Source organism: Ambystoma mexicanum, chromosome 6p (genome assembly GCF_040938575.1).
Source record: "Ambystoma mexicanum isolate Mex_15411 chromosome 6p, UKY_AmexF1_1, whole genome shotgun sequence".
Lineage (NCBI taxonomy): Eukaryota > Metazoa > Chordata > Amphibia > Caudata > Ambystomatidae > Ambystoma > Ambystoma mexicanum.
Window position 1 is genome coordinate 1,214,944,719 of NC_090935.1, and position 24,101 is coordinate 1,214,968,819.

Below are 24,101 nucleotides of genomic sequence, written 5' to 3' on the forward strand. Positions count from 1 at the left end.
GCCGACCCGTGAAGAGGAATAGTACCCCCGGCGGTAATCAGGTAAGTCTATGGGGATAGTTACTATTGCCTCTGTTTATTCCCTTGGCTCACCTTTGCTGTTCTTGTGTTCCCCTCAGGTGCCAGAGTGCGGCGGGAACGTGCAGAAGGATGCGGTGGATCGTGAGGATGCTGTGAAGGCCGGTGAGTTCAGCGCGGTGCTGCAGCAGACGAGGCGGCGCGCGTAAAATGCTTCTTTCTTCCAGCTCGAAGGCGCGGTGGATCCGAAATTCAGGTAAGGATCGAAGGTTTTGCTCTTATTCTATCTAACCTCTTCTTCTGTTCCTCCCTTTTTCTAGGAGCTGCAGACTCGAGGCGGACGTGGCAGAAGACTGGATGCAGGCTTGCAGACACAGTGAGCGTTACGCTGCTAGATGCAGAATAACGCGAAGCGTGTGCTGCTCTTCGGGCGTGGTTTAAATAGCCTCCAAAGTAGTCCCAGGTAAGTATTCCTCCCCAGTCCCACCCGAGTAAAAAAATAGTCCTAGGTAAAATAGTCCCTTCCAAGCCTTATTTGGCTTGGAGCTTGCAGCATGGTCTGCATCAGGTAAGTTCTACTCTGAGCCTGGCGCCTATGGCGCCAGGACTGACTTTCCATATGAGCCTCGCGCCACAGGCCCCAGGACCGCACCCAAGCAGCCCCTAGCAGGGGTTTTTGGGCTTGCTCAAAATAACGTGATGCCTGCTTCCGGGGTGGCTGGACCTGGTCTGGTTCCCCGGGGGCAGGCAGGCATGACATTGCAACACACCCCCAACCACCTGACATGAAGTATGGTAAAATTGTTACAGAAGTAGTAATCTAAGGTCGAGGCCTTGGACCCTATTTTTCATGTGCAATTCCCAGGCTCATCACCAATCACTCGTCCATTAAGCATAAAACAGTTCCACTCCATCAAAGTCTCGGTCCATGCATTACTATTTTGTGTGGCAATATCGGAGGTCATTTCAGGTCTACAGTTTAAATAATCAGTTTCAGATATCTCGTATTTGCGGTTACATCGAGCATTAAAGTCTCCACCTATGATTATTATGATTATTGACTCCTGCATTCTTGGGGTGTTGATGTTGCAAATAGCCTCCACAACGGATTCCGAAATAGTTTCCGTACATTGGAGGCCTGGTGGATTATAGATATTCACAATTGTAACCCTCTCAATGCTATTCAGGAGGCACATTCTCACAGCCAACATAGATGGATTTTCTCTTCTAGGCACAATTCTTATAGCCTTTATATGTTTCACGCCAATGATTAGTCCCCCATACAAGCGCCCTCTAGGTCCCTTTTTGGCTAGAATTTGGAAAATTTGATCTCCATCTATGTTGAGCTCAGAGCAGCCAGTATTGCTGCAAAAGAAATGCATTGTTCTGCAATAACAACTTTAACAAGCCTTGAGTGAAACCTCAAGTATTTCATGAGTTTATTATCCAATTTCAATTTTCAGGCACATCCTTTTGTATACTATTCTGGATTAGCCAAGTAAAAACTCCCAAAATGTTTTCTTATAGTGTTGGGCTCACGCTTCTTCCCTGTTTTATTGCTAGCCGGTTTCAAGGTCTCCCACAGGTTTGTCGTAACCTGGGCCTGGGCGTCGGTGGAGGCAGTTTCCACTGCTGCACCCAGTTCATAACCAAGGTTGCAATATCTGCTTTTATATGATCTTACCAAATTAGCAGTTTCAGTAGAGTCTGCTAAATTGATGGCGAGTATGTTTGATCTATAACAAGGGGGTTGTCCTACCCTCTATGAATCTAAGGAGGGCACAAAATGAATCAAGTGCACACTGGTTTTTAGACCCTTTAGGGTGCCCATACAATTTGGGCAACCATTGTTGGAAGCGGCATGCTTGCTGCTGACAAACGCATATCTCAAACTCATATAAGAATTTCAGCTTTTAATTATTAGTTAGCTGATGCTTTTTTCTTTATGCACAGAATTTAAGTTTTTTTATATACATTGCAGTACATGATGTCCATTGTGGTAAACAAACACATAGTTAGAAATTCACTATAACATAATTACAAATGACATAGGGTGTGGATCAACCACTTATACATTTAACAGACAACTTGCATGTAAGTGGAATGTCCCATGCCATTAGGTGTAGCAAACACAGGATAAAAGTACAAATGGAGGAGACGTTGATAGTAGGTCTCCTATGCCCGGCTGAAGTCTGACCTCATATTTGGTCTACGTCTGGGTATGATGTTAGGAATGAAAATGTGGCACTAAATAAAGCCCATGGAGAATCTGGGTCAATGTGCTGCTGACGATTCGGCAGAAGATGGTAGCCTTCTTCTGAGGCCAAAGAAGTCAAGAAACTCACTGGTCGTGCTTGGAGTGGGAGCAGATGAACACAGGGGGTTTCATCATAGGGCAAATGGAGACACAGGCGTAGCCTGTTTGGGCGTTGGTAGTAGGGGCAGCCGTGATGTGGGCGGGCGGCCCCTGGAAACAAATAAGGGACCCCTGGTGTACTGAGTGCGAGGTCCAGTAGAAGTCCGAGTGTGTCGAACCTGGAGCTAATTGCAGAAATGAGCCCAATTCTGGAGGAGGGCTGAAGAAAAAGGAGCCAGGAGAGAAGTCATCAAGGCTGGGTAGCTCAGGTGTAATTTCCGTCTGATTCGCCCTGCACAAAGTCGGGGCGAACTGTAGCAAGACCGGCGTCCCGGAATGGGGCCTGTGCTAGCTCTGAAAGAAAGAGCTGCATATATGCGCTGTCTTGCGAGGTATTTTTGATCGGCTCAACGTTTTTAAAAATCTTTTGTGTTTAAAATTCCCCGAGGTAGGGTCTTACGAGTTAAAGTTAGGCAGTCAGATCTATTAATATGGGGCTTAGATTTTGTTACGCCTTGTGATATGCGCTTGATAGCAAGCAATATTGGCCCTGTATTTACTATCTCCTTAACTAACTCTTCTTTATCGTTCCTTATTGTAGCAGAGGATCTGACTGGCAGCATCTCGCCAATTTTGGCTGGTGTTAAAAGCTTTGCTAAAGGTGCATGTGCAAAGGTAGTAATAGGATCGAGGTCAGGTTGCTCACTAAGTGTATTCTCTTCAAGCTTGTATTTACTTCTGTCACTTATCGGCCAACTTGTTAGAATACCTATGGATCTTACATTATTTTTCTTCTTTGTACTTCTCTTATTATTCTTAAATGGGCTAGGTTCTGTTATGTTTACTTTCTTCTGACAAACCATTACTACTTGTTCCTGGGGGATGCCAATATGCCTGACGGTTTTTACGTTTCTTTAGGTTTCGCTGTCTCCTAGTTTGGAATATGGTAGATGTTTCACTTACTACATTGTCCTGTTCCACGTGAACAAGACTTACTAGATTTACATTCTCGGGTCTTAAGTCCGATGTGGATGTGCTTCCCTGCTGCTGATGTGCCGGACAGTGTGCTTGTATTCAAGAAAAGTCAGTAAGTATGTCTAGATCTTTATCTCCGTCCTCTGGAATCAAATTTGTGTTAGATGATTGCGTGATCTCATCCAATATTTTCCCACTCGGGCGGAACAATACTTTCATTGCGTACTATAGTAGTGATCGCTGTGCATGCACATCATCAAGCAACGTCTTTGCATTAGGGACTGTGTTTGAGATGCTAGACTCCTCACTCACAGGAATCGGGTTAGGTGTAACTGACAGTCTTTTGAGCGCTATTATCTTCGAAAGATTCCACAGGTGCAGTGTCATGCACTGAATTTTCAGTCATGCTTCGCAAACTTTTTCTAGCTCCTTCAAGTACATCCAAACCTGATTATTTATCTGCAAGAGTATCGCTCAGAGTATAACACAGAGCCAATAGAGAATTATTATCAATGCCCTCAAGTGAGGGGTCAGTGATATTCACCCTATTGTTGCTTTTACCATTTTCCTTTTGAGGTGGATTTGTAGCACTATCCTGAAGTATTAACATAGATTGTGCCGCTGGTTCCACAGCAAAAAAGGATGTAATGGTGCCAACACCCCTATTTTTTTAATGCAGTTTTTCGTGGGGAGCAAATCACCTGGGGGATACATTTATGACCCTTAGAACGAGACCGGATAGCAGAGGAAGCTTGGTCTTTCTTGTAGGGACATTGTTCTGCAAATTATAATTATTTTCTTTGGCGCGTAATTTGCCTGGCATTTTTATAGTATTTCAGTATTCAGCGTTTCAAGGAGGAAAAGAGGGGCACGTTGGGTGTGTATACGATCAAACCCAGTTTAAGAGACTGGATAGTTTCGCATATAATCTATTGTACCAAGAACAGCAAAAATTAAGGTCTCTTAAACCTCTCTGTGGCACACTCCTGCTGCACTTTGATATATCTAGTATTCTCCAGCATGGGGTCTGGCATGCTCATGAATATGCCTCATCAGGCTGGGAATCCCCAATAAACGAAAAGTTTTACTTTCACTTAAACTGTATTTCTCCTTTAAACCATTCACTGTCCTCTGGGTCATATTGCCACCCTTTAATGGCGGTCCTCTCCCTAAGCCCCTCCTCTGGCAGCCATCTTCAGATTTTTACTGCACACTTCAGTGTTGGGAGTCCTCAAGCTATTTGCCCGTTTGTTTGTGTTTTCGACAGAAAAAAGTTCTATTTTTGTTTAAAAGAAACCTGTGCTCCTTTTCTTCATCTGCCGACAGCTGGGACCCGTTGTCGATGAAGTTCTACGCCCCTCAAAGGCAAAGATCCATCAAAGATTCTACAAGGCCTCTTGGGCCCACTTCGGTCCCTCCGGCCATGATGGAGGAGGAGGAGGGAAGGGAAGGTCCCTCTTCAGGCCCTGCACCAAATGCGGGCTACGGAATGTGTTTGTGGAGGACAAGCACCTTCGATGACTCTACGGCCTAAACCCGGACCACAAGGAGGTAGAGTGTGAGCCATCCCTTGGTATCTCCAAGAAAACGACGAAGAACAGTCATAGTAGGCTGACTGCATGGCTTAACGCTAAGGCCTGACCCGTGCTTGAGCAGGGTCATGCCCCTCCCAGGACCGGCCGGTCCGGGGAATGGTCTAAGTCCTTTGAGGGTGCCTCATATGTGGGCGCCCACCATAAGGCCAAGAGCCTCAAGTCAGAGTCCACCGGGTTCATCGCGGAAGCGGCTCCCAAGTTGGATAGGGCACGATCAGCATCACCTTCCTCCTCCATTGCCAGCCTACCATCAAGCTCCTCTTCAAAGAGGAAGTCATCTAACCGGGCTAAACTATGTGAGAAATCCGAGAAGCCGCAGACGACGATAAGAAAGCCGAGCAGCCCAAGCAGGCTCAATCGGCACAGGCTAAGACCTCGTTGGCGACTATTACTACCACTACTACTACCACGACAATTAGGGGCGCTGATCCTACAAGGTGAGCTCCCACAGCTCAGAGTATCCCTGCCCCCAAGGTGCAACACTGCCGGAGTGACTTTGACAACGTCTGCAGGCACGCCAGATGGGGTGAAACCGGCTCAGGTCCCGGTTCAAGACTCTCAGGGGGGCTGGAGGGAGGGGAGGCGGTTGAGGAGGCCCCCAAACAGCCCTCCCAGTCCATCGCCCAGACCATGAAGGTCTCGTCCACGAATGACAAAGATCAAGAGTCCTTGCATATGGTCCACGAGGACGTTGAAGAGGACAATGGCGACAACGGCGCAGGGCCTAGTTTTCCTGTTTTGCCTTCCCAGTCGAGGGACATTTCCTTGGATATTCTGTCGACTCTACACAACTTGTCAGAGATACAGATGAGGATGCCTCTGGTTCTGGTACTTGTGGTCCCCCAGGTCCCCGATCAGCCTCCAGCAAAGAAGAGGAAGCGTCATCCAACGCCTCTATTTCAGCCGCCTCCACCACGTCGGATCCCTTTTTCCCGCCTGCGGACCCAGACACAGTGATGGATACGGCCACGACGGATGATGACGAACACATTGTTGCAGCGGGCGGTGAATCACCACATTTGGATGCTCCACATAGGGTGTTCCCCACCAGGCGAGATGCAAGCTGGGGCCGATCCTGGAGTTCCTCCCTGACGATAAAAAGATGGAGGGCATCGCTCTCTTCCAGGAAGGGGAAGTGGCATCGGATCACGCCATCACAGTGACTTTGGATGTCTCTGACACAGGGTTCTGGCAAATGGGGGAACAGTGTCTGCCTTCGTGAACATGGTTGGATGAAACCCACTAATTTCCTTCAGGAGGTCCAAGCGAAGGTGCTGGGTATGCCCTTCGGAGAGAATCTGTTTGGGAAGGCCATTGACGAGTCACTCCCGGTCATGGATACAGAGACGGGCCGTTCCCTGGGCACTCTCCAGCAGCACTGCTAGTCTTTTTGCTCCTCCAGGGAAAAGTCGAGCAGGTCTTCAAAAGGGTTTGCCACATCGTATCGACAGCCTTCCAGATCCTCAATGCAGCCTTGCTGAAGCCCGCAGTGCAGGACACCGGTGCCTGAGCAAGCCTGAACCGACCGGGACGTCGGGCCCCCACTCGTGCACCTCGGTGGGAGGCCGGCTGACGTGCTTCATCAGCGAGTGGAGAAAGATCACCACCGACAGATGGATGCTGGTCGCTCTCACCGTGTAGTTCCAACGCAGGTGTCCGTGGATCCCTCCGGCTCCCAGTCAGGAGCAGAACATACCTCAGCTTCTGGAAGCCATGCTTTCGAGCCATGCTGCGAAAAGGGGCGATGGACCTGGGTCTCCTACAGCTCTGGGGCTCTGGAGCCTATTTCCAGATACTTTCTAGTCGAAAAGAAGACTGGGCTGGAGGCCCGTCCTAGACCTACGACGTCTGAACAAATACCTAAAGTCCCAAAAGTTCAGGATGGTCAAATTGCAACACAAGCTCTGGCAACTGGAAAAAGGAGACTTCTTGACATTGTTGGACCTGGAGGACTCCTATTTCGACGTTGACATTCAGACATCGAAAGTTTCTACGTTTTGTAGTTTAGGGACTGCACTGCCAGTTGAAGGCCCTCCCTTTTGGCTTGATGTCGTCCCCCAGAGTGTTCACGAAATGCCTGGCACCAGTGGCAGCCCACCTGCTTCTACAGGGCAAACACGTATACCCGTATCTGGACGACTGGCTGATTCGCGCCTGCTCGCGGGAGCTGTCCATCGAACATATGGAGACGACTGTCCAGCTACTGACGGATCTTGGATTCGAGGAGATTGGGACTTCCGACGTATTCCATATCTATGACAGTAATCACCACAGCTGTGCTGCTTTGGAACATTTTCTGCGTCGATACGGTGTCCACGAGGGCCTCCGTCGAGCCGACGTCACCGGATGTTATAAGTAGGACGCACAACGCCCAGAGCCTCAGTTCCGTTTTTTTCCATGAATTTGTTCGCTTCGGAGATCTCGGCGCGCCTCGTTTCTTCTGCGTTCTGTTCTTTCGGTTCTTCGAACCTGTTAGTTGTGAAGATTTCCATGATGTCTTCATCTTCTTAAAACCCAGCCGCGGGGTGGAAGAAGTGTCGGGACTGCAGGTCCAAGATGTCGTTGACAGAATCGCACAACGCTGGTCTCTGGTGCCTCGGGGAGGACCACGAAACGGATGACTGTGTAGACTGCCAGTCGCTTACATCGAAGGCCTTGCGGGAGCGTAAGAAGAAGCTTTCTGTAGGTAAGGTGGCCAAGCCCCAGAAGTCGAGATCCACTGGGCTTTCGACTGACGATTCGAGGGGCGACTCTCTGCATCGTCGGCGTCCCGCCATTCCTCTGCCTCTTCGAGGCACTCACTGAAGCGCCGGCATCAGTCACCTTCCTCGTCCGAGGACACCGCCCGTCGGCGGGTAGCTTGTCCCAACAAGCATTCCACTCCTGCGGAATGGGATTAATTTCGGCAGGAGATGTTGGCGATTTTTCAGTCGCAGGACTCCGGTCCGTCCGCACCATCGAAAGACGCCGGCTGTGACCGTGCTAGAGACGCCACTCGCACGCCTTCGGGCTCGAGCGGTCGTCGCGATCACCGGGCACCTTCGAGGTCCTGGTAGGACAAGGATGGTGGTCGCTCTAGACATGCCCTTTCCAGGTCCCCGTCCTCGATGCCCTCGAGACCGTCTGTGCCTGTAAGGTCTTCGAAGAAGACATCGGCGCCGAGGTCGTCGAGGGACTCTCTCGAGGCTCTGCCTCCGAGGAAGCCGTCGACGCCATTGGCGCCCAGGCTGTCGAAGGACACGCTCGGGCCTCTGCCCTCGAGGACTGTGTCGAAGTGGTCGGCTCGACGCCCTCGACATCTTTCGAGGCTGCTTTGTCGGAGGTACCCCGTGGCACAGTGAAACCCCCTAGAAAGGCTCTGGCCAAGGCTAAAAATGTCTTTGTCCCTTTTTCTGTGCCCTCATTCCAGCCCCTGGATTATATTTCTGAGGTGGATGAAGGGTCTGATGAAGGTATGGTTCCTGAGGAGGTACCTGACGAGATTTTGTCTGGTCATAGCCAGATTGAAGAGCTACGTCAGTCGTTGCACGATGCCAGTGGTCTGGACACCTCTCCGGAGGTGGAGTTCTGTAGGCCTGAGCCTGGAACCCTTGCCGAGTTCTCGTACCGGCGCCTTATGTCGAGGGTCACGGAATACCTGTGGATTTTCTGCAGGATGACTTCGAGGATATCCTCGACGAAGGTCCACCAACTGACCCGGTACTGCCATTCCATATGGCCTTGCAGAAAAGGGTTGCAGCAGCTTGGACTGCTCCGGAGAGTCTTGCGGCAGTGAGCAAGTCTTTGCCGCGAAAATACCGCCCAGCCAGTAGTGACCCCTGCTACTTGACCACGCACCCCACTCCAGAGAGTTTGGTGGTGCAGGCGGCTACGGACCCAGCAAAGCAGGCGTTGTATCCTGATAGGGACGACAAGCGTTTTGATGGCTGGGCAAAGAAAGTGTTTTCTTCAGGGGGTATGGCTTTACAGGCAGCCAACTGTGTGTGCGCCTTGTCAAGTTTCACGCACACTCTGTGGAACTGTATTTCGTTAGCGGCTGAACATATTCCCGAAGGGGAGGAACGGGATGGTTTTCTTGGTATTGTGCAGGATGGCAAGTATGCCATGTGCGAGTCCATTCAGTCAGGTCTGGACATGGCAGATTGTCAGCCAGTCCATGGCGACGAGCACCGTAATACGCAGGTTTGCGTGGTTGCGGAAGTCGGGGTTTGCTCCGGATGTGCAAGCCCGGCTCCTCAACATGCCCTTTCATGGTGAACATCTTTTTGGCAGCAAGGTTGACAGCCTAGAGAGGTTGCAGACCTCCAAAGCTGCAGCGAAGTCGTTGAGCGCTGCAGTTCGCCTACCTCTGCCTTTTCGTCCTAGAGGACAGCAATGGAGGGGAGGTTCCTTTTGATATTACTCATCCTTTGGCAAATCAAGAGGAGCTGCAAGTCAAAGGGTCGCCGTAGAGAGTACCAGAGGTGGAAAACGGGGTAGTCGAGGTGCCAAGGCCGCTCGGGCAGTTGCCTCTTTGCCCTCTTCACTGCCACTTCAGCTCAGTCGTGAGGCCATGTCCCATGGTTCGCCAGTTGGAGGAAGGCTGGCGCAGCATCTTGTAGAGTGGCGTGCCATTACTTCAGATGTGTGGGTTCTGGAGATCATAGCCCACGGCTACTGTCTTCCTTTCCGGCAGAGGCCTCACGACAATCCACCAGGGAATCTCTCTTTGAAGAGTCTGGATCCGCTCCTTGCGCAGGAAATACAATCCCTGCTGGAGAAAGGTGCCATACAACTGGTGCCTGTAGCGGAGAGGAACAAGGAATGGTATTGCCCTTATTTTTTGATTTCAAAGAAAGACGGGAGATTGAGACCCATCATGGACTTGCGCGGTTTGAACAAGCTCCTCAGGAAGGACAAGTTCAAGATGGTTGGTCTTTATCAAGTGCTCCAGGCCCTTCAACTTCAGGACTGGTTGGTGTCTCTCAACCTCAAGGACGCTTACTTTCATGTGCCGATCCATCCCAAGCACAAGAAGTACCTGAAGTTTGCGGTTGGTGACTTGCACTTTCAGTTTCGGGTCCTGCCGTTTGGATTGACCTCCGCCCCGAGGGTCTTCACCAAGCTCATGGTGGTGGTGGCAGCGTATCTCAGGAAAGGGGTGATTCACGTCTACCCCTACCTGGACGATTGGTTGATCAGGGCGCGCTCTCCCGAGCAAGTCCCGGATCATCTGTCAGTCACCTGCCACTCCCTTCACAAGCTGGGCTTCTCCCTCAACTTAAAGAAGTCCCACTTGACACCAACTCAGAGGCTCCAGAACATCGGAGCAGTGCTCGACACGTCCCTGGGGCAGTGTTTTCCTCCCCAGGTGAGGGCTCATCACATTCGGCAGTTGGTGCACAAGTTTCAGCATGCCCAGAGTCTCCCAGCGTTCGAGTTCTTGAGGTTGCTCGGCCTCGTGGCATCCTGCATTCTTCTGGTGCCTGAGGCCAGGTTGCGGATGATACCTCTGCAATGGGCTCTCAAGATGCAGTGGTCACAGTCCTCCGGCAGGATGTCGGACCCCGTTCAGGTGCCGCCCTCGGTCGCCCAGGACCTTCTGTGGTGGGCTGTCAATGGCAATCTGATGAGGGGGGCTCCATTTTGGCTACCCTGGCCGGAGGTGACGATTGTGACGGACGCATCCCTCACAGCATGGGGAGCTCATGCCAACGACTTGACAGTCAGCGGTCGTTGGTCTCCGTCAGAGTCCAGACTCCATATCAATCTGTTGGAGCTGAGGGCCGTCAGGCTTGCCCTGAAGGCTTTTCTGCCGACTGTGCGAGGAAAGAATGTCCTGATTCTGACGGACAACACAATGGCCATGCACTACCTCAACAAAAAGGGTGTGGCAGGGTCACTTCCTCTGTGCAGGGAGGCAATGCAGCTCTGGGCCATCCAGTAGGAAATTTCGATCTTGGCCGTTCATCTGGCCGGAGACGAAAACGAGACGGCGGACACTCTAAGCAGGCAGAGCACGATCTCTCACGGGTGGGAGCTGGCTCAGGAGATTCTCCTGGAGATCTTCGCCCTTTGGGGGACCCCACAAGTGGATCTCTTCGCCTCCAGTGTCAACCGGAAGTGCGAAAGGTTCTGCTTGTGGGAATTTCCTCCAAGAGGAGCCTTAGAAGACGCGTTCGTGGTGGAGTGGTCCTTCCCACTGCTGTATGCGTTTCCTCCAGTCCCCGTCATCCCGCAAGTGCTGCAGAGGTTACGGAGGTTCGGTGCACGAATGATCCTCATTGCTCCATCATGGTCCCAGAGAACGTGGTACCCGGACCTTCTCGACTTGTCCATCTGCCCTCCACGTCGTCTTCCCTACCGAGACGATCTGCTCTCACGGAAGGGGGAGGGGGGGTCGGGTTCTCCATCCAGAGGTCAGATCCCTCAACCTTCACGCTTTGCTTCTGAAAGGTTGAGGTATAAGGATTGGGACCTCCCGGAAAACGTGATGGAGGTGTTGCTTTCGGCCAGACAGCCTTCGACCAAGTCCCTGTACCGTTGCCGTTGGAGAAAGTTCTGCAACTGGTGCAGGGTTAAAAATGTGGTGTCACGACCCTCACCCAAAACCCCCACTGGCAAACCCATTAGCTAGGAGGAGTCAGGACTCGGGCCTCTAGCGCCTGGCATCCTCTTCAAAAGCCCTCATGGGGCCAGTCCTAGCACCTTTGGCGCCAGGCTTATACACCATGAAAAACAATGTGCTTGGGAACTACTTTATTATATAGTCAGCCAACATGGAGGCATCCACATAGCTTAGTTCCTAAGAACCAAGCTATGCGGTCTAGTGTTTTGGGTGTGGTAGCCTAGGGACTACTTTACCTGGACTATTTTGTTGGGGCTATTTAAACCACACCCGAGCAAGACAACACGCTTCGCGTTACTTTGCAGCTTGCAACATGATGCTCACCGTGTCCAGCTATTCCCGCGAACCTCGGAGAAGCAGAACCTGCAAGGAGACAAAAGGAACATCATTAGCAGCAGCATTTTACCTGCAGTCTTAATCTTTAAACACTCGCAGCTACTGAGAACAGCTTCCTCGAATCTGCACACCTCCCGGACAGAACGACCTGAAAGGGGAAGATAGAGGCAACATTAAAAAAAGCAGTAGAGAGATTTACAAATTACGAACTGCTCAAAAGGCTTACCTGGCTGGTCGCCTCTCGGCTGGCACCACTCCGGACATTCCACTCGCGCTGAAGAACACAGCGACCTACAAGGAAGGAAAACACAGGTTAACAAAGGCAAGATTTTGCAGCGCTACGCATAGCGCTTACTTACCGCATCATAGCGCTCTTAATGCGCCATCGTTTACCAGCGGGGCTCAACCAAGCCAGTTCGCCGCGCTGAAGCTCTGCATACCTAAGGGAGAAAAAAGAGACATTTTAAACAAAGAAAGGCATGCAGGATAGCAACCAAACTAAAGAACAGCAATAAGACCTACCAGAACAATATCAAACGGTCCGGTGTCCGTGAAGTAACTGTACCGCACTCGCCCATGAAAGACAATGCGCCCCTGCAAAGAAGGCAGGACGGAGAGCACGCCTAATTCTACCACAAGGCAGAACCTTCCCCGCAGACCACATCAGGGCAAAGCTGAGAAGCATACCAGCGAGTAACCCGGCTGGGTGGCGTCCCTGTGGTTACCAGGTGAGCATAACATGTGGATCCTTTTTCATGTGACATTCCTGTGGTTCTGTCTATTTTGCTTTCGTTGGCCCACAGGGGCCTCCAAGTGGGTACCATTAAAGGTTACCTGGCGGCGCTGTCCATATTGAAGCGCTCGTCTTATTTCAAAATTCCTTTAATTTCTCAGTTTCTCAAAGGGCTCACTAATGTGTTTCCGCCATCACCTTTCCAGGTGCCTGGTTGGGACTTGAACCTTGTTCTAAAATTCCTAATGGGTGCTCCATTTGAGCCTTTACATTCTTGTCCTTTGAGACTGTTAACCCTTAAAACTGTATTTTTAGTTGCAGTCACTTCCGCTTGCAGAGTAAGTGAGTTGCAGGCACTTTCAGTTAAGCCACCCTTCACTATGTTTCATAAGGACAGGGTTGTCCTTAGAGTTCGTCCTTCCTTTCTTCCGAAAGTTGTCTCGGAATTTCATTTAAGCCAGAAGGTCGTTCTTCTGGCATTTTATCCTCCTCCGCATCCTTGTAAGGAAGAGAGGCTCCATAGGTTGGATCCTAGGAGAGCTTTAAGTTTCTTCATTTCACGCATGTCCCGGGTCAGAGTGGACGATCAGCTCTTTATAGGTTACGCTGGAAGGTGTTTGGGACAAGCTGTTATCAAGCAGACTTTGTCTAGATGGATTATCTTGGCAATTTCTGAATGTTACCGCTTGGTGGGTAAGGACCCTCCGGTTGGCTTACAGGCCCATTCTACCAGGGGTATGGCTGCCTCTACTGCCCTGCAGAGGGGCGTTCCTATTCAAAAAATCTGTGAAGCAGCCACTTGGGCTTCGGTCCATACTTTTGTATGACACTACTTCCTAGATTCCATCCATGGGCAGGATCTGGCCTTTGGCAAGGCTGTCCTTTACTCTGCAATTTGATTGGACATTCTAAATTTCTATATTCTTTTCCCTCCTCCATACGTTGCTACTGCTTTGGGAGTCATAGATATGAAATACGTCAGAGGACCCAATACCCTCGAAGAACAAGTTACTCTCTTACCTGGTAACGTTCTTTCGATGGGATGGTCCAACGACCTATTCCATATCGCTCCCTCCCTACCTGCCCCGCTACAGAATTTCTTATGCGATTGCAGCTTACGTTTCCGCAAGGCTTTCTGTGGTCATACTGGCAATAGTTTGGTGCCACACGTTCTGGGGGAAAAAACTACAACTGAGGCTATGGGTGTCGTGCATCCTACTTATAACATCCGGTGACGTCGGCTCGACGGAGGCCCTCGAGGACAGCTATCGATGTCATCAATGCAGGACGCAGACGTCGAAAATTTTCCGAAGCAGCACAGCTCTGGTGATTACTGTCATAGATATGGAATACGTTGTCGGACCATCCCATCGAAAGAACGTTACCAGGTAAGCATAACTTGTTCTTCTCGGTCAACTATCCGAAGTCCTGCTTAACGCCATTGCCAAACGTGCAGTTCCTAGGCGCCAGACTCAATACAGTCTCTCCTCGGAGGAGAGGCTAGGAGCCATTCAAGGAAAGGTGCAATGGCTGGTGTAGACGGCCACAGTGCGGGTCATCATGTCATTTCTAGGCATGATGTCGTCCTGCATCTACCTTGTCCATCTCTGCAGGTTGCAGATGCAACCCTTACAGGAATTCCTGGACACCTGCTGCATTCAGGTGTCCGGAAGCTTCACGGACAAGATCTCTCTCAACGCAGAGTTCCATTGGGCGATAGCATGGTGGCGCATCTGCTCCAACATCGCCCAAGCTACAGGGTTTCAAAACTCCCCATACCAGGATGCGGTCACCAAGGATGCCTCCCTGGAGGGTTGGGAATCGCACACCGGACGTCTGCACGCAAGAGGCCTCCTCTGGCTGTCGGAAGAGAAGGATCTTCATATCAACAGCCTGTATCTACAGGCAGTGTTGTGAGGCCCTCAAGTCGTTTCTCCCATCTCTATAAGGCAAGGTGGTGAGGATCGTCACGGACAACATCACCATTTTTTACATCAGGAAGCAGGGGGTGGGGCACTCGATCCCCAGCACTCTCCAAAGAGGCGCAGGACTTGTGGCACTGGGCCGTCGGACAGAGGATGTTCCTTATCCCTTTTCAACAGGTGGAAGTCAAGAACACCATTGCAGACTCCCTCAGCAGGGAGTTGCCACGGGTGGGAATTTCGGCAGGATGAGGTGGACCGCATCTTCATCAAGTGGGGCAAACCCCAGATCGATCTGTTTGTGACAGCAGCGAACTCCAAATGCCAGAAGTTTGCCAGCAGGTTCCACCAACCGGGGAGCATGAGTGACTCATTCTCCTTCCTGTGGGAAGGCCTGTTTCTGTATGCGTCCCATCCCCACCCCCCTGTTGCCTCTCCTGCTGCGAATCATCAATCAACTCAAACAGTGCAGAGGCAGGATGATGCTCATCCCCACATGACCGAGGCAGATTTGGTACCCAGACCTTCTCAGTCTGTCAGCATTGCCTCCGGTCAAGCTGCTGGTGGTCGCAGATCTGCTCACCAGAGAAGGAGGTGCAAACCTGCATCACAACCCTGGATCGCTGAACCTGAGGGCTTGGCTCCTGCAGCCCTAGAGTCTGGAGGATACGAGTGGCCAGCGGACTGCAGAGAGGTCCTTGCCAAGGCCAGAGCGTCGTTGACTTTGAAGTGCTACGGTCACAAGTGGAAGCATTTTTGCTATGTGGTGCTGTTTGCTGAAGATCACCCCTCCGAGGGTCACGGCCCCGCAGATTCTGCCATACTTGTTGTCCATGGTCAAGGCGGGACTGGCGCACTCTATCAAGGTCCATCTGACGGCTATCTCCCGCTACACCAGCTCTCAGGAAGATCTTCTCTTTGGTCCCACCATCTCGTAAAGGAGTTCCTCGGAGTATTGTTTCGATCTTTCCCACCGGTGAAGGCTCCTGTCCCAGCGCGGGAACTCAGCGTGGTGCTGACAAGGCTCATGGGGGCCCCCTTCGAGCCTATGAATCAGGCCACTCTCGGGTTCTTCTTGCAGAAAACGGCTTTCCTTGTGGCCATCACCTCTGCCAGGAGGTTGGGTGAGATCCAGGTCCTATCCTGCAAACCGCCATATCAGACTTTCCACAAATCGAGGGTGGTGCTGCGGACGCACCCCTCTTTCATGCCGAAGGTTCCGTCGGAATTCCACCTCAACAAGCCTTTGGTGTTACTTGTGTATTTTCCGAAGCCTTAGTCACTGGCTGAAAGGGCCTTGCACTCGCTGGAAGGGCCTTGCACTCGCTGGACGTTGCTTGTGCTATGATGGTCTATGTGGCATGCACGAAGAGTTTTCGGAAGACGTCTCAACTGTTCATGAACTTTGGTCCTGTGAACCATGGGAAGGTCTTGTCCAAGACTTCCATCTCCAGGTGGCTCTCTGGCTGCATCACACACTGTCATCGGTTGGCGAACTGACTGCTGCCCGGCCGACCAAGAGCCCACTCCACCAGTGCGATCGATGCAGTGCTACAGCAGAGGCTAAGGGTATTTGCTTCTGTTGAGCCGTGCCACCTCCCGTGGTTGTGGTATGCTGTACTGCTATATATTAGTTCTCGAGCATGTGAATCAATGCCAGACCCCATGTTGGAGAAGGAACAAGTTAAATAATTGTTCTCCAGCATGGGTTTGGCATGGATTCACATGCAATCGCTCCCTCCTACCCCTCTGCTGCTCTTCTTGGTCATACTGCCACTTTACCTGCTTACCAAATCTGTAGATCGCTGCCAGAGAAGGGGCTACGGGAAAGGACTGTCATTGGCAGGGGGCACTATGACCCAGAATACAGTGATTGGTTTAGAGGAGAAATACAGGTTGTTAGTGAAAGTGAAACAGTTCTTTCTTCTACAGAGGCTATTCATGAGCAAGTGAATCCATGCCAGACCCATGCTGGAGAAAAATAGTTACAGGTAAGTAACTTGTTCCCTATGGTGATGCAAGTAGTGAACGCGTAGCTCACCCTCCTTCAAACCTCCCACCCAGCCACCCCCTCATGCATAGGATAGTGTCATTTCACTACTGCTTAACATAAAACTGGTGGTTGGTCTATTGGTGCCGTTTGTGTATGGGAGCAGGAAATCCAGATAAGTTTTCATTTCCTTTACAAACGTAGTGGTCAAACATTTTGACTGCCTTCTGCATTTCTAAATACTTGGCTTGGAGAGCTCACCTATTTGAATGATGAATTTGCTATGCCCTTAGAATTCAAAATTATCTTTACAAAGTTTTCATCCATACTGATCATTGAAGTCACGAATTGTCTCCCTCTTTTAATTAACAAGCTTCATGCTTTTCTGTCGGGCACTAATGTGTAAAGTGTGAATTAACCTGTGCAACCTAAGCACGTTTTTGCCTCTTCTGTTTCAGTTAGCACTACGTGGGTTGTGTTCTCTGGATGCAGGGCAGCGATTATACAGATGTAAAATGTTGGGTCTTTAGGGAACTGAAAACTCAATAATAACCATTGCCCCCTCAGCCATGTATTACCGATATGTGATTACCAAGCACTACATCATGTTGAACTTTTCTCATTTTCCCAGGAACGTTTTTTGAAAGATGGGAAAACAGAACAATTGAAAGTAGAGCTGGAAAAGAAAAATGAAGAAATGAAACAGATTCAAAAAGTAGTAAAGCAGTGGGAGGTAGGTGTTTTAGGTTTCTGCCAGACAGTGTTTGATTTGTTCTTCACATTGCTCCTTTTATAAATGCAGTGCATTCAATTTCGGAGGTTTATGAGTTTATTTAAAGTTAACAAGCTTTCTTTTACACTTTGAGTACATTGAAATTAAAAGAATGATTACCTTTTCAGACTGTTTATTCATGTCTTCACCTAAAACGGTTATGCTCTGCATTTAATCTGTTCAAATTCCTAGGCACTACACCACGAGGGACCTTTTCATCACTTAAAAATACAATGCTTTTAAAGCCGCAGCTAATGCTCCTCAGGCCCTGCAGCCACAGGCAGTATCACTCAAAAGGAGGGCGGGGTTGGTGCTCGATCAGAACACTGTGGCGAATCCTTAGATGCTGTCACTTCTCCCTGTGCGGGAGCCCCTTCCCATGAGGCCAGGGAGGTGAGGCTGCTAACTGATAGTCCCACTGGTGGTGGTACTCAGCTGGAGGATCTCATGGGGAGAGGCTCCCCCTCTCGGGACAAGGACGACCATCTAAGAGAAACATATAATACCCAACTCTCTAAACATCTCCCCACTCTGTAAACCCCAATCACATACCTAACCAACCCATGTACCTGTGTAGGACCATAGAATTGACTTCTACCGAGACCAGGGAGAGCTTGGCATACCTGTGAGAGGATGATGTTAGAAGTGCAGAGGAGGAGGAGGTGCAGAGGAATAAAGATCGAAGGACCAAAGACATTGAAGAAGGACTTAAATCCCAATACCAACCATTGCCAACTAATCACTGTAAAAATAGACCAAGGACTTAAAGATTTGAGACAGCTCCCAATTCCATAGGTTGGAGTGGGGAATCCATGTGCGATGATTCAGTCTACTCAATGTCCCTCGAGGGCCTCTGTCTTGAGGATGATGTCATTGAAGGTACATATAGCGCGCGCAGTACCCGCTGGCTTCAGTTATGCTTTTCCGTGTAAGCTTACGCTTCGAGAACTACGGCGCACTTCAATAAATTCTTTTGCGAAAGATACGAAAATGTCTTCATCTTCGACACAGTCTACCCCGAAGACCGGGTTTAAGAAGTGTCAGAACTGTGGTTCCAAAATGTCGATAACCAATCCGCATCCAGTATGCTTGTGGTGTCTCGGTGTGGAGCACAAGACCTTGGCCTGCTCCAAATGTGAATCGATGACCGGAAAGGCTCTGAAGGAGCGTGAGGGGAAATAAATTCCAAAAAATCCCCATCGACTACCCCGTCGAAGAAACATTCTTCTGACAATGCGAGAGGCGACTATCCTCGAAGAAAGAAGGCAAAAAGGTCCAGGTCGAGGAGTGGCTCCCACCACTCGTCGAAGAAGAGGCACCATAAGTCGCCAACTTCAACTTCCTCGTCCGACTTCTCTCCAGAGAGAGCTATATCCTATCTCACTAATGCCTCCACTCTTGCCAAATGGGAAGCATTCAGGTTAGAAATGCTAAAAATATTTGAAAAACAAAAACCCTCAAAAGTCATGCTCCTACCATGCCTTCTAAAAGCTGGTAATGAAAGGACTTGAGCCAAATTCTGTGCACCATCGAGCCTGGGACGAAGATAAGATCGACTTTGAGAGCCGTTGAGGTCTTGACGCGATGAGGAATCATTGAAGGATGCTACGAGCCGCAAATAAAATAAGAGGAGGTAATTGACGCCAGCAGCCCCATCGATACCAATGGCACTATCCATGCCATTGAAACCTTTTGGTGCCATCGAATATGAAAATGCCTTCGTCAACCACTCCTCAAGTTCAACATTTTTGAAACCTTTGATGCCTTTAGCAGAAAAGTGGTGCTAAGTGGTTGTTTGCGGGAAACACTTGGCTGGAGATCGTTGCTATGGCTTACTCTGGTACCATTTCACCTTTTTTTAAATATAATTTTTATTGGCATTTTTCGGTTGCTACAACAAACATCTCATTTCAATTCGATTCCATTCCCATAAAGAACGTTCAGTCAATAACCCTTCTGAAACCCCACCCCCCATCGCCAGTGAACAGGTATCGATTTCAAACTTGTCTTGCAGGGTTGCATTGTGCATTTTTAAGCTCGGACTGTCGAATAGTCTGGTGCACACATAGTCTAGAGCTCAATTTAGTGGCGCCCCATGAGGGGGCGCGTGCCTCGTACAATTGGTACCTATAAAGTCCCCCAACTCCTCCTGACGTGGAACCTGGACAAGTCAGCGGATCAAGGGCTCACCCCTCAGGTCGGCTGTTCGTATTTTTCAAAGAAGGGGAGCCAGAGTTCCTCAATGTTAGATCTGGATTCATCCAGGACATGGGTTAGGAACTCCATGTCGTATATCGCCCGAACCTTTACAACCCATTCCTTCTCCTCTGGCATGTGCGGGTTCTTCCATTTCTGGGCCAAGCAGCTCCTGGCCGCCACAAGCATGACCTGTAGCATGTGGCCCTGGGTGTCCTCCTGGTCATCTCCCACCTCGATGCCAAAGAGAAGCAACCAGGGGCACAGGGGTCTAGTGACTCCATCCACCCCCCTGATCAAGGACAAGACCTTTCCCCAATATGACTGCACCCTTGGACAAGACCACCACATGTGCATGTAGTCCCCTTTTTCCTTAAGACATTTCCAACAGTGAGGGTCGTAGCCCGTGCTCATTCTGGCTATCAACGGCGGAGGGTAGTGCCATCTGTGTAAAACCTTTAGAGCTTGGTGTCTGTACTGGGGGGGGAGGTCTTTGAGCGGTGGGCCCGGATGCACCTTTTAGTCCATCTCTTGTCATCTATTGCCATGCCCAGGTCTTTTTCCCATTGTGTCCGTGCTGGCGGGGGATCCCTTGGTATCGAGAGCAAGAGGAGCTTGTACAAACGGGATATGACCCCCTTGGAACCTCGAGTGGAAATGATCATTTTCTCGAAGTCTGTGAGGTCCCTCCTGAGGGTGTCCCCCCCACCCCCATGAGGGTTTGGGGACAACTCCCTTCAGTTGAAGGTAGCAAAAGGGTGATAGCTTGCCCAGCCCCAGGGCTTCCTCAAGATCTAGAAGGGGCATGAAGGACCCTCCCACCCACAAGTGGCAGGCCCTAACAAGGCTCGCCTCGTACCACCTCTGATAGGCGGCAGGCTCTGCCACTTTGGCCAGGAACGGTGGCGCCCAAATACAACTCAATGGAGAGGGCCAGGTTGTGAGCCATCTGTAGTAGCTCCCTTCCTTCCAGACGGACCATAGAACCTCCAGTACCGGGTGGTCCAGAACCCGCCTAGGGATACGTGCTCTCGGGACCCATAACCACTCGTCGAGCGTGACCGGTGCGAGTAGCCTATTATCTAGTGCCACCCATTGCTTTTCTGACCCAGGGTTAAAATGGTCAACCAGAATCCTCAACTGGGAAGCCCTGTAGTATGTGTCAAAATCTGGGAATCCCACCCCTCCTTCTTCCTTGGGCCTCGTTAGGACATCCTATGTTTCTTTCCCTCCCAGAGGAACTTGAGCAGGGTGCATTTCATTGAATGTAGGAACGTGGAAGGCACCTGACTGGGTAGCATCTGGAAGAGGAACAGAAATTTGGGAAGTACCACCATTTTGATCAGGTTGAGTCGTGCCATCCATGAGAACCCCGAGACCGCCCACCTATCCATCTCTCTTGACCTCTGTCCACAAAGGGGTGAAGTTGCTCGGGAAGAGGTCTGTTGGGTTAGGTGTGATTTGGATTCCCAGGTGCCAGAACCCCTCTCTCTGCAACTGGAAGGGGAGACCCTCCACGTACTCCTTCTCGGTTTCCGGCAGTCGACTCCCTATGAAAGCCACCGATTTGCCTAGGTTAACCTTGTACCCCGAAAGGTCCCCATAGCGCTCCAATGCCCGCAGCACATTAGGGATCGTCTGTGACGGTTTAGTGACATAGAGGAGAGCGTCATCGGCGAACAAGCTGATCTTACAGTGGGAGCTGCCCATCTGAACGCCAGTGATAGCCTCATTGTTGCACACCGAGATCGCCCAGAGTTCCATGACGAGGGCGTATATCAGGGGGGGATAATGGACAGCCCTGTCTCTTTGCTCGCCCCAAGGAGAAGGCCTCTGATTCCATCCCATTGGCAGCCACCCCGACCGTGGTGGCGGAGTATAGTGCCGCCATCCATCCCAACCACCTCTGGCCCATCCCTATTGCCGAGAGAACCTCCCCCATGAAAGCCCAACTCACTCTATCGAAGGTCTTTTCTGCATCCAGGGACAGCAGCAGGACCCCCTCGTCCCGGGTTTCCCTTGAATGTAGCACATGGACTGTTTTGTGCATGCTGTCCGAGGCTTGTCTATTTAGTATGAAGCCCGTCTGATCCGGGTGAACTAGGCGGGGCAGACATTTCTCCAGGCGAGTGGCCAGGATCCTGGCAAAGATTTTAGCATCAAGGTTCAAGAGGGAGATGGGTCTATAGGAGCCACACTCTCAAATCTTTTCCTGGCTTGGGGATTACCGTGATGAGGGCCTGTAGAAATGTGGGGGGGGGGGGGGGGGGGATCGTCTCTTTGTTTCGGATTTGGTTGAACAGTTTGGCCAAGGGCTCCATCAATATGGGCTGGAATTGTTTGTAGAAATCAGCAGTGTACCCATCTCCCCCCGGGGCCTTCCCTGCTTTAAGTCTCTTGATGGCTGCCTCCACCGCTATGTGCCCCTCAAGATCTTGCAATTCAGCCTCCGTTAAGCGGGGTAGCTGGTGTTCCTCCAGGAATGCCCGGATCTCCCCCAACGATTCCCCTCCTTGTTTTGCATACAGGTCCCTATAAAGGTTTGCAAAGGAGCCCACTATCTCTGCCTTTTTATTGAGGACCTTACCCTCCCTGTCTTTAATAGGTCCGACCCTCCTCTCCAGTCTACAACCCCTGGCTCTACGTGCCAGTAATGTCCCCACCCTGTCTCCCTTTTCATAGTACCTTTGTCGCGTGTATCTCAGTTTCTTGACTACCTCCCCTATGAGGACCGTGTGTAGGGCCTGGCGCTTCTCTCGTATTTCCGATAGGAGGGACTCTCTGTCAGCCCCCTCCTGGGTAAGCCTGCCCCGCAGGCTCTTAAGTTCCGTCCGTATCCTGGCCTCAATGAGCCCTCTTTCCCGCTTGCACCTGGAACACTCAGCTATGAGGAGACCATGAAAGGTGGCCTTTGCCACCTCCCACACTGTCACCATATCTGTCTCCCCATTGTCATTCGTCTCAAAGTACGCCACCATTTCGCCTCTCAGGAAGTCCCTAAAGACCGGATCCCTCAGAAGCATGTCATTGCACCGCCAGCGGGCTGATCTGGGGGACTGGGGGAGCGACCAGTCCGCCACAAGAAGCTCATGGTCGGACCACGTTATTGCCTCAACCCTTGAGGCTGTAGCTACCCCACTCCCCTCTTTAGAAGTTAAAAGGAAGTCGATTCTGGTGTAGGTGTGGTGTGGGGGGGGGGCCAGAATGTGTATCCCCTGGGTTCCGGGTATGCCACTCGCCAGACGTCCTCCCAGTAATGTTCCCTCAGAAGGGTCTGCATCGTTAGGTTATCTTTAGTTGTCCCTTTCGGTTCAGCCGCTCTTGCGTCCAGTCTAGCCTGGGGTCTATTATAAGATTGAAGTCTCCCCCCAGTATCATGACCCCTTCAGCCCATTCGTCCATTACCCCCAGGATTTGGGTCAAAAACCCTATCTGACCTGAGTTGGGAGCATAGAGGGTGGCCAGGGTTATGCGCTCCTCTTCATAGCTACCCTTAATCCCCAGGAACCTCCCCCAAAGCCTCTTGTGGTTTCAATGTTAGCGAGGTTGAATGTTTTGCTCAAGAGAATCCCCACCCCTTCCTTCTTCGAACTTCTGTGGGAGACCCAGAAATTGGCTCCAATTTCCCTCCCCCTGATGGGTGATTCCCTGCCCTGTCTGTAGTCGGTTTCTTGGAGGAACAGCACCATTAGTTGTTGTTTGTGGAACATGTTACTGGTCAGTGACCTCTTGTTTTGAGAGTTGAGGCCCTTGACATTGAGTGTGCCTATCTTGCCTTCAACTATTTTTGTCTAGGGAGTCCATCTCTATCCTCACCGTAACGTAATTATTATGTGCGGCCTGCTGTAAAGTAGAAGGTTCTTGTTTGATCTGGCTAATCCTCCCACCCCCCTGTAGACCCCTCTAGGTGATACTGTTTTGGCCTTTACGGTGGTCATTCTCCCCCCCCCTGTTCCTTTCCCCCACCCCCATCCCCTCCATCGTGAGGCATTCGTCCATGTTCCCGATATCCTTCGGGGACGGTCAACGAACCACCAAGGACTCTACCCCAGCCCCGGGTAGTGTAAACGCGTGGATAACCCATGCCCTTCTTTTCAGAATGTACGTGTATGAACCTTTAAACAAATATGTGGGGCGTGACCTTGCATTCGAGGTCCCCCACCTCCCCCTGTGTCCTCAGGCACGGAACCCTTGTGCGGGTCCATCGAACAAGTCAATAAACATTGTGAAAGAACAGAAACCAGACACAAAACCCAGCGGGCCCAACTTGGCGCCAACGTGGCGCTCCTCCATGTGACCCCCGGTTACTGGCCCTACAGAGCCATCGGCGTAACACCCAGTGGCCCTAATCACTGGGAAATCTCATGCTCATGTGGTGAAGTGATGTTGCTGTCACTTCGGATGATCCTCAGAGGCCGATGAGTGCCTGGTTTTTTGGAACTTGCAAGCCCCCTTGACCCTGGTCTTGCCACTGGGTTGCCCCATTCTGTCGGGGGCTGTGGGGGGGGGGGGTCCTGGTCTCTCCCCCTGGTCCGCCGGATGGGCCGGCGCGGACGCCCACCAGATCACCAGTGGCCCGCTGAATGTCCTCTTCCGTCACCA

The 24,101-nt window shown here is 50.9% G+C and overlaps 1 protein-coding gene across 5 annotated transcripts in view; it reads left to right on the forward strand.

Annotated features, from left to right (window-relative positions):
• The window catches only part of GKAP1 (G kinase anchoring protein 1), a 1,031,394-nt gene that overhangs the window by 700,727 nt on the left and 306,566 nt on the right, over positions 1-24,101 (forward strand). For all 5 annotated transcript variants that reach the window (XM_069625871.1, XM_069625874.1, XM_069625873.1 and 2 more), the window contains one exon: positions 17,163-17,264. In XM_069625871.1, the coding sequence (XP_069481972.1) occupies positions 17,163-17,264 (102 nt within the window). The remainder of the gene's footprint in view (positions 1-17,162; positions 17,265-24,101) is intronic.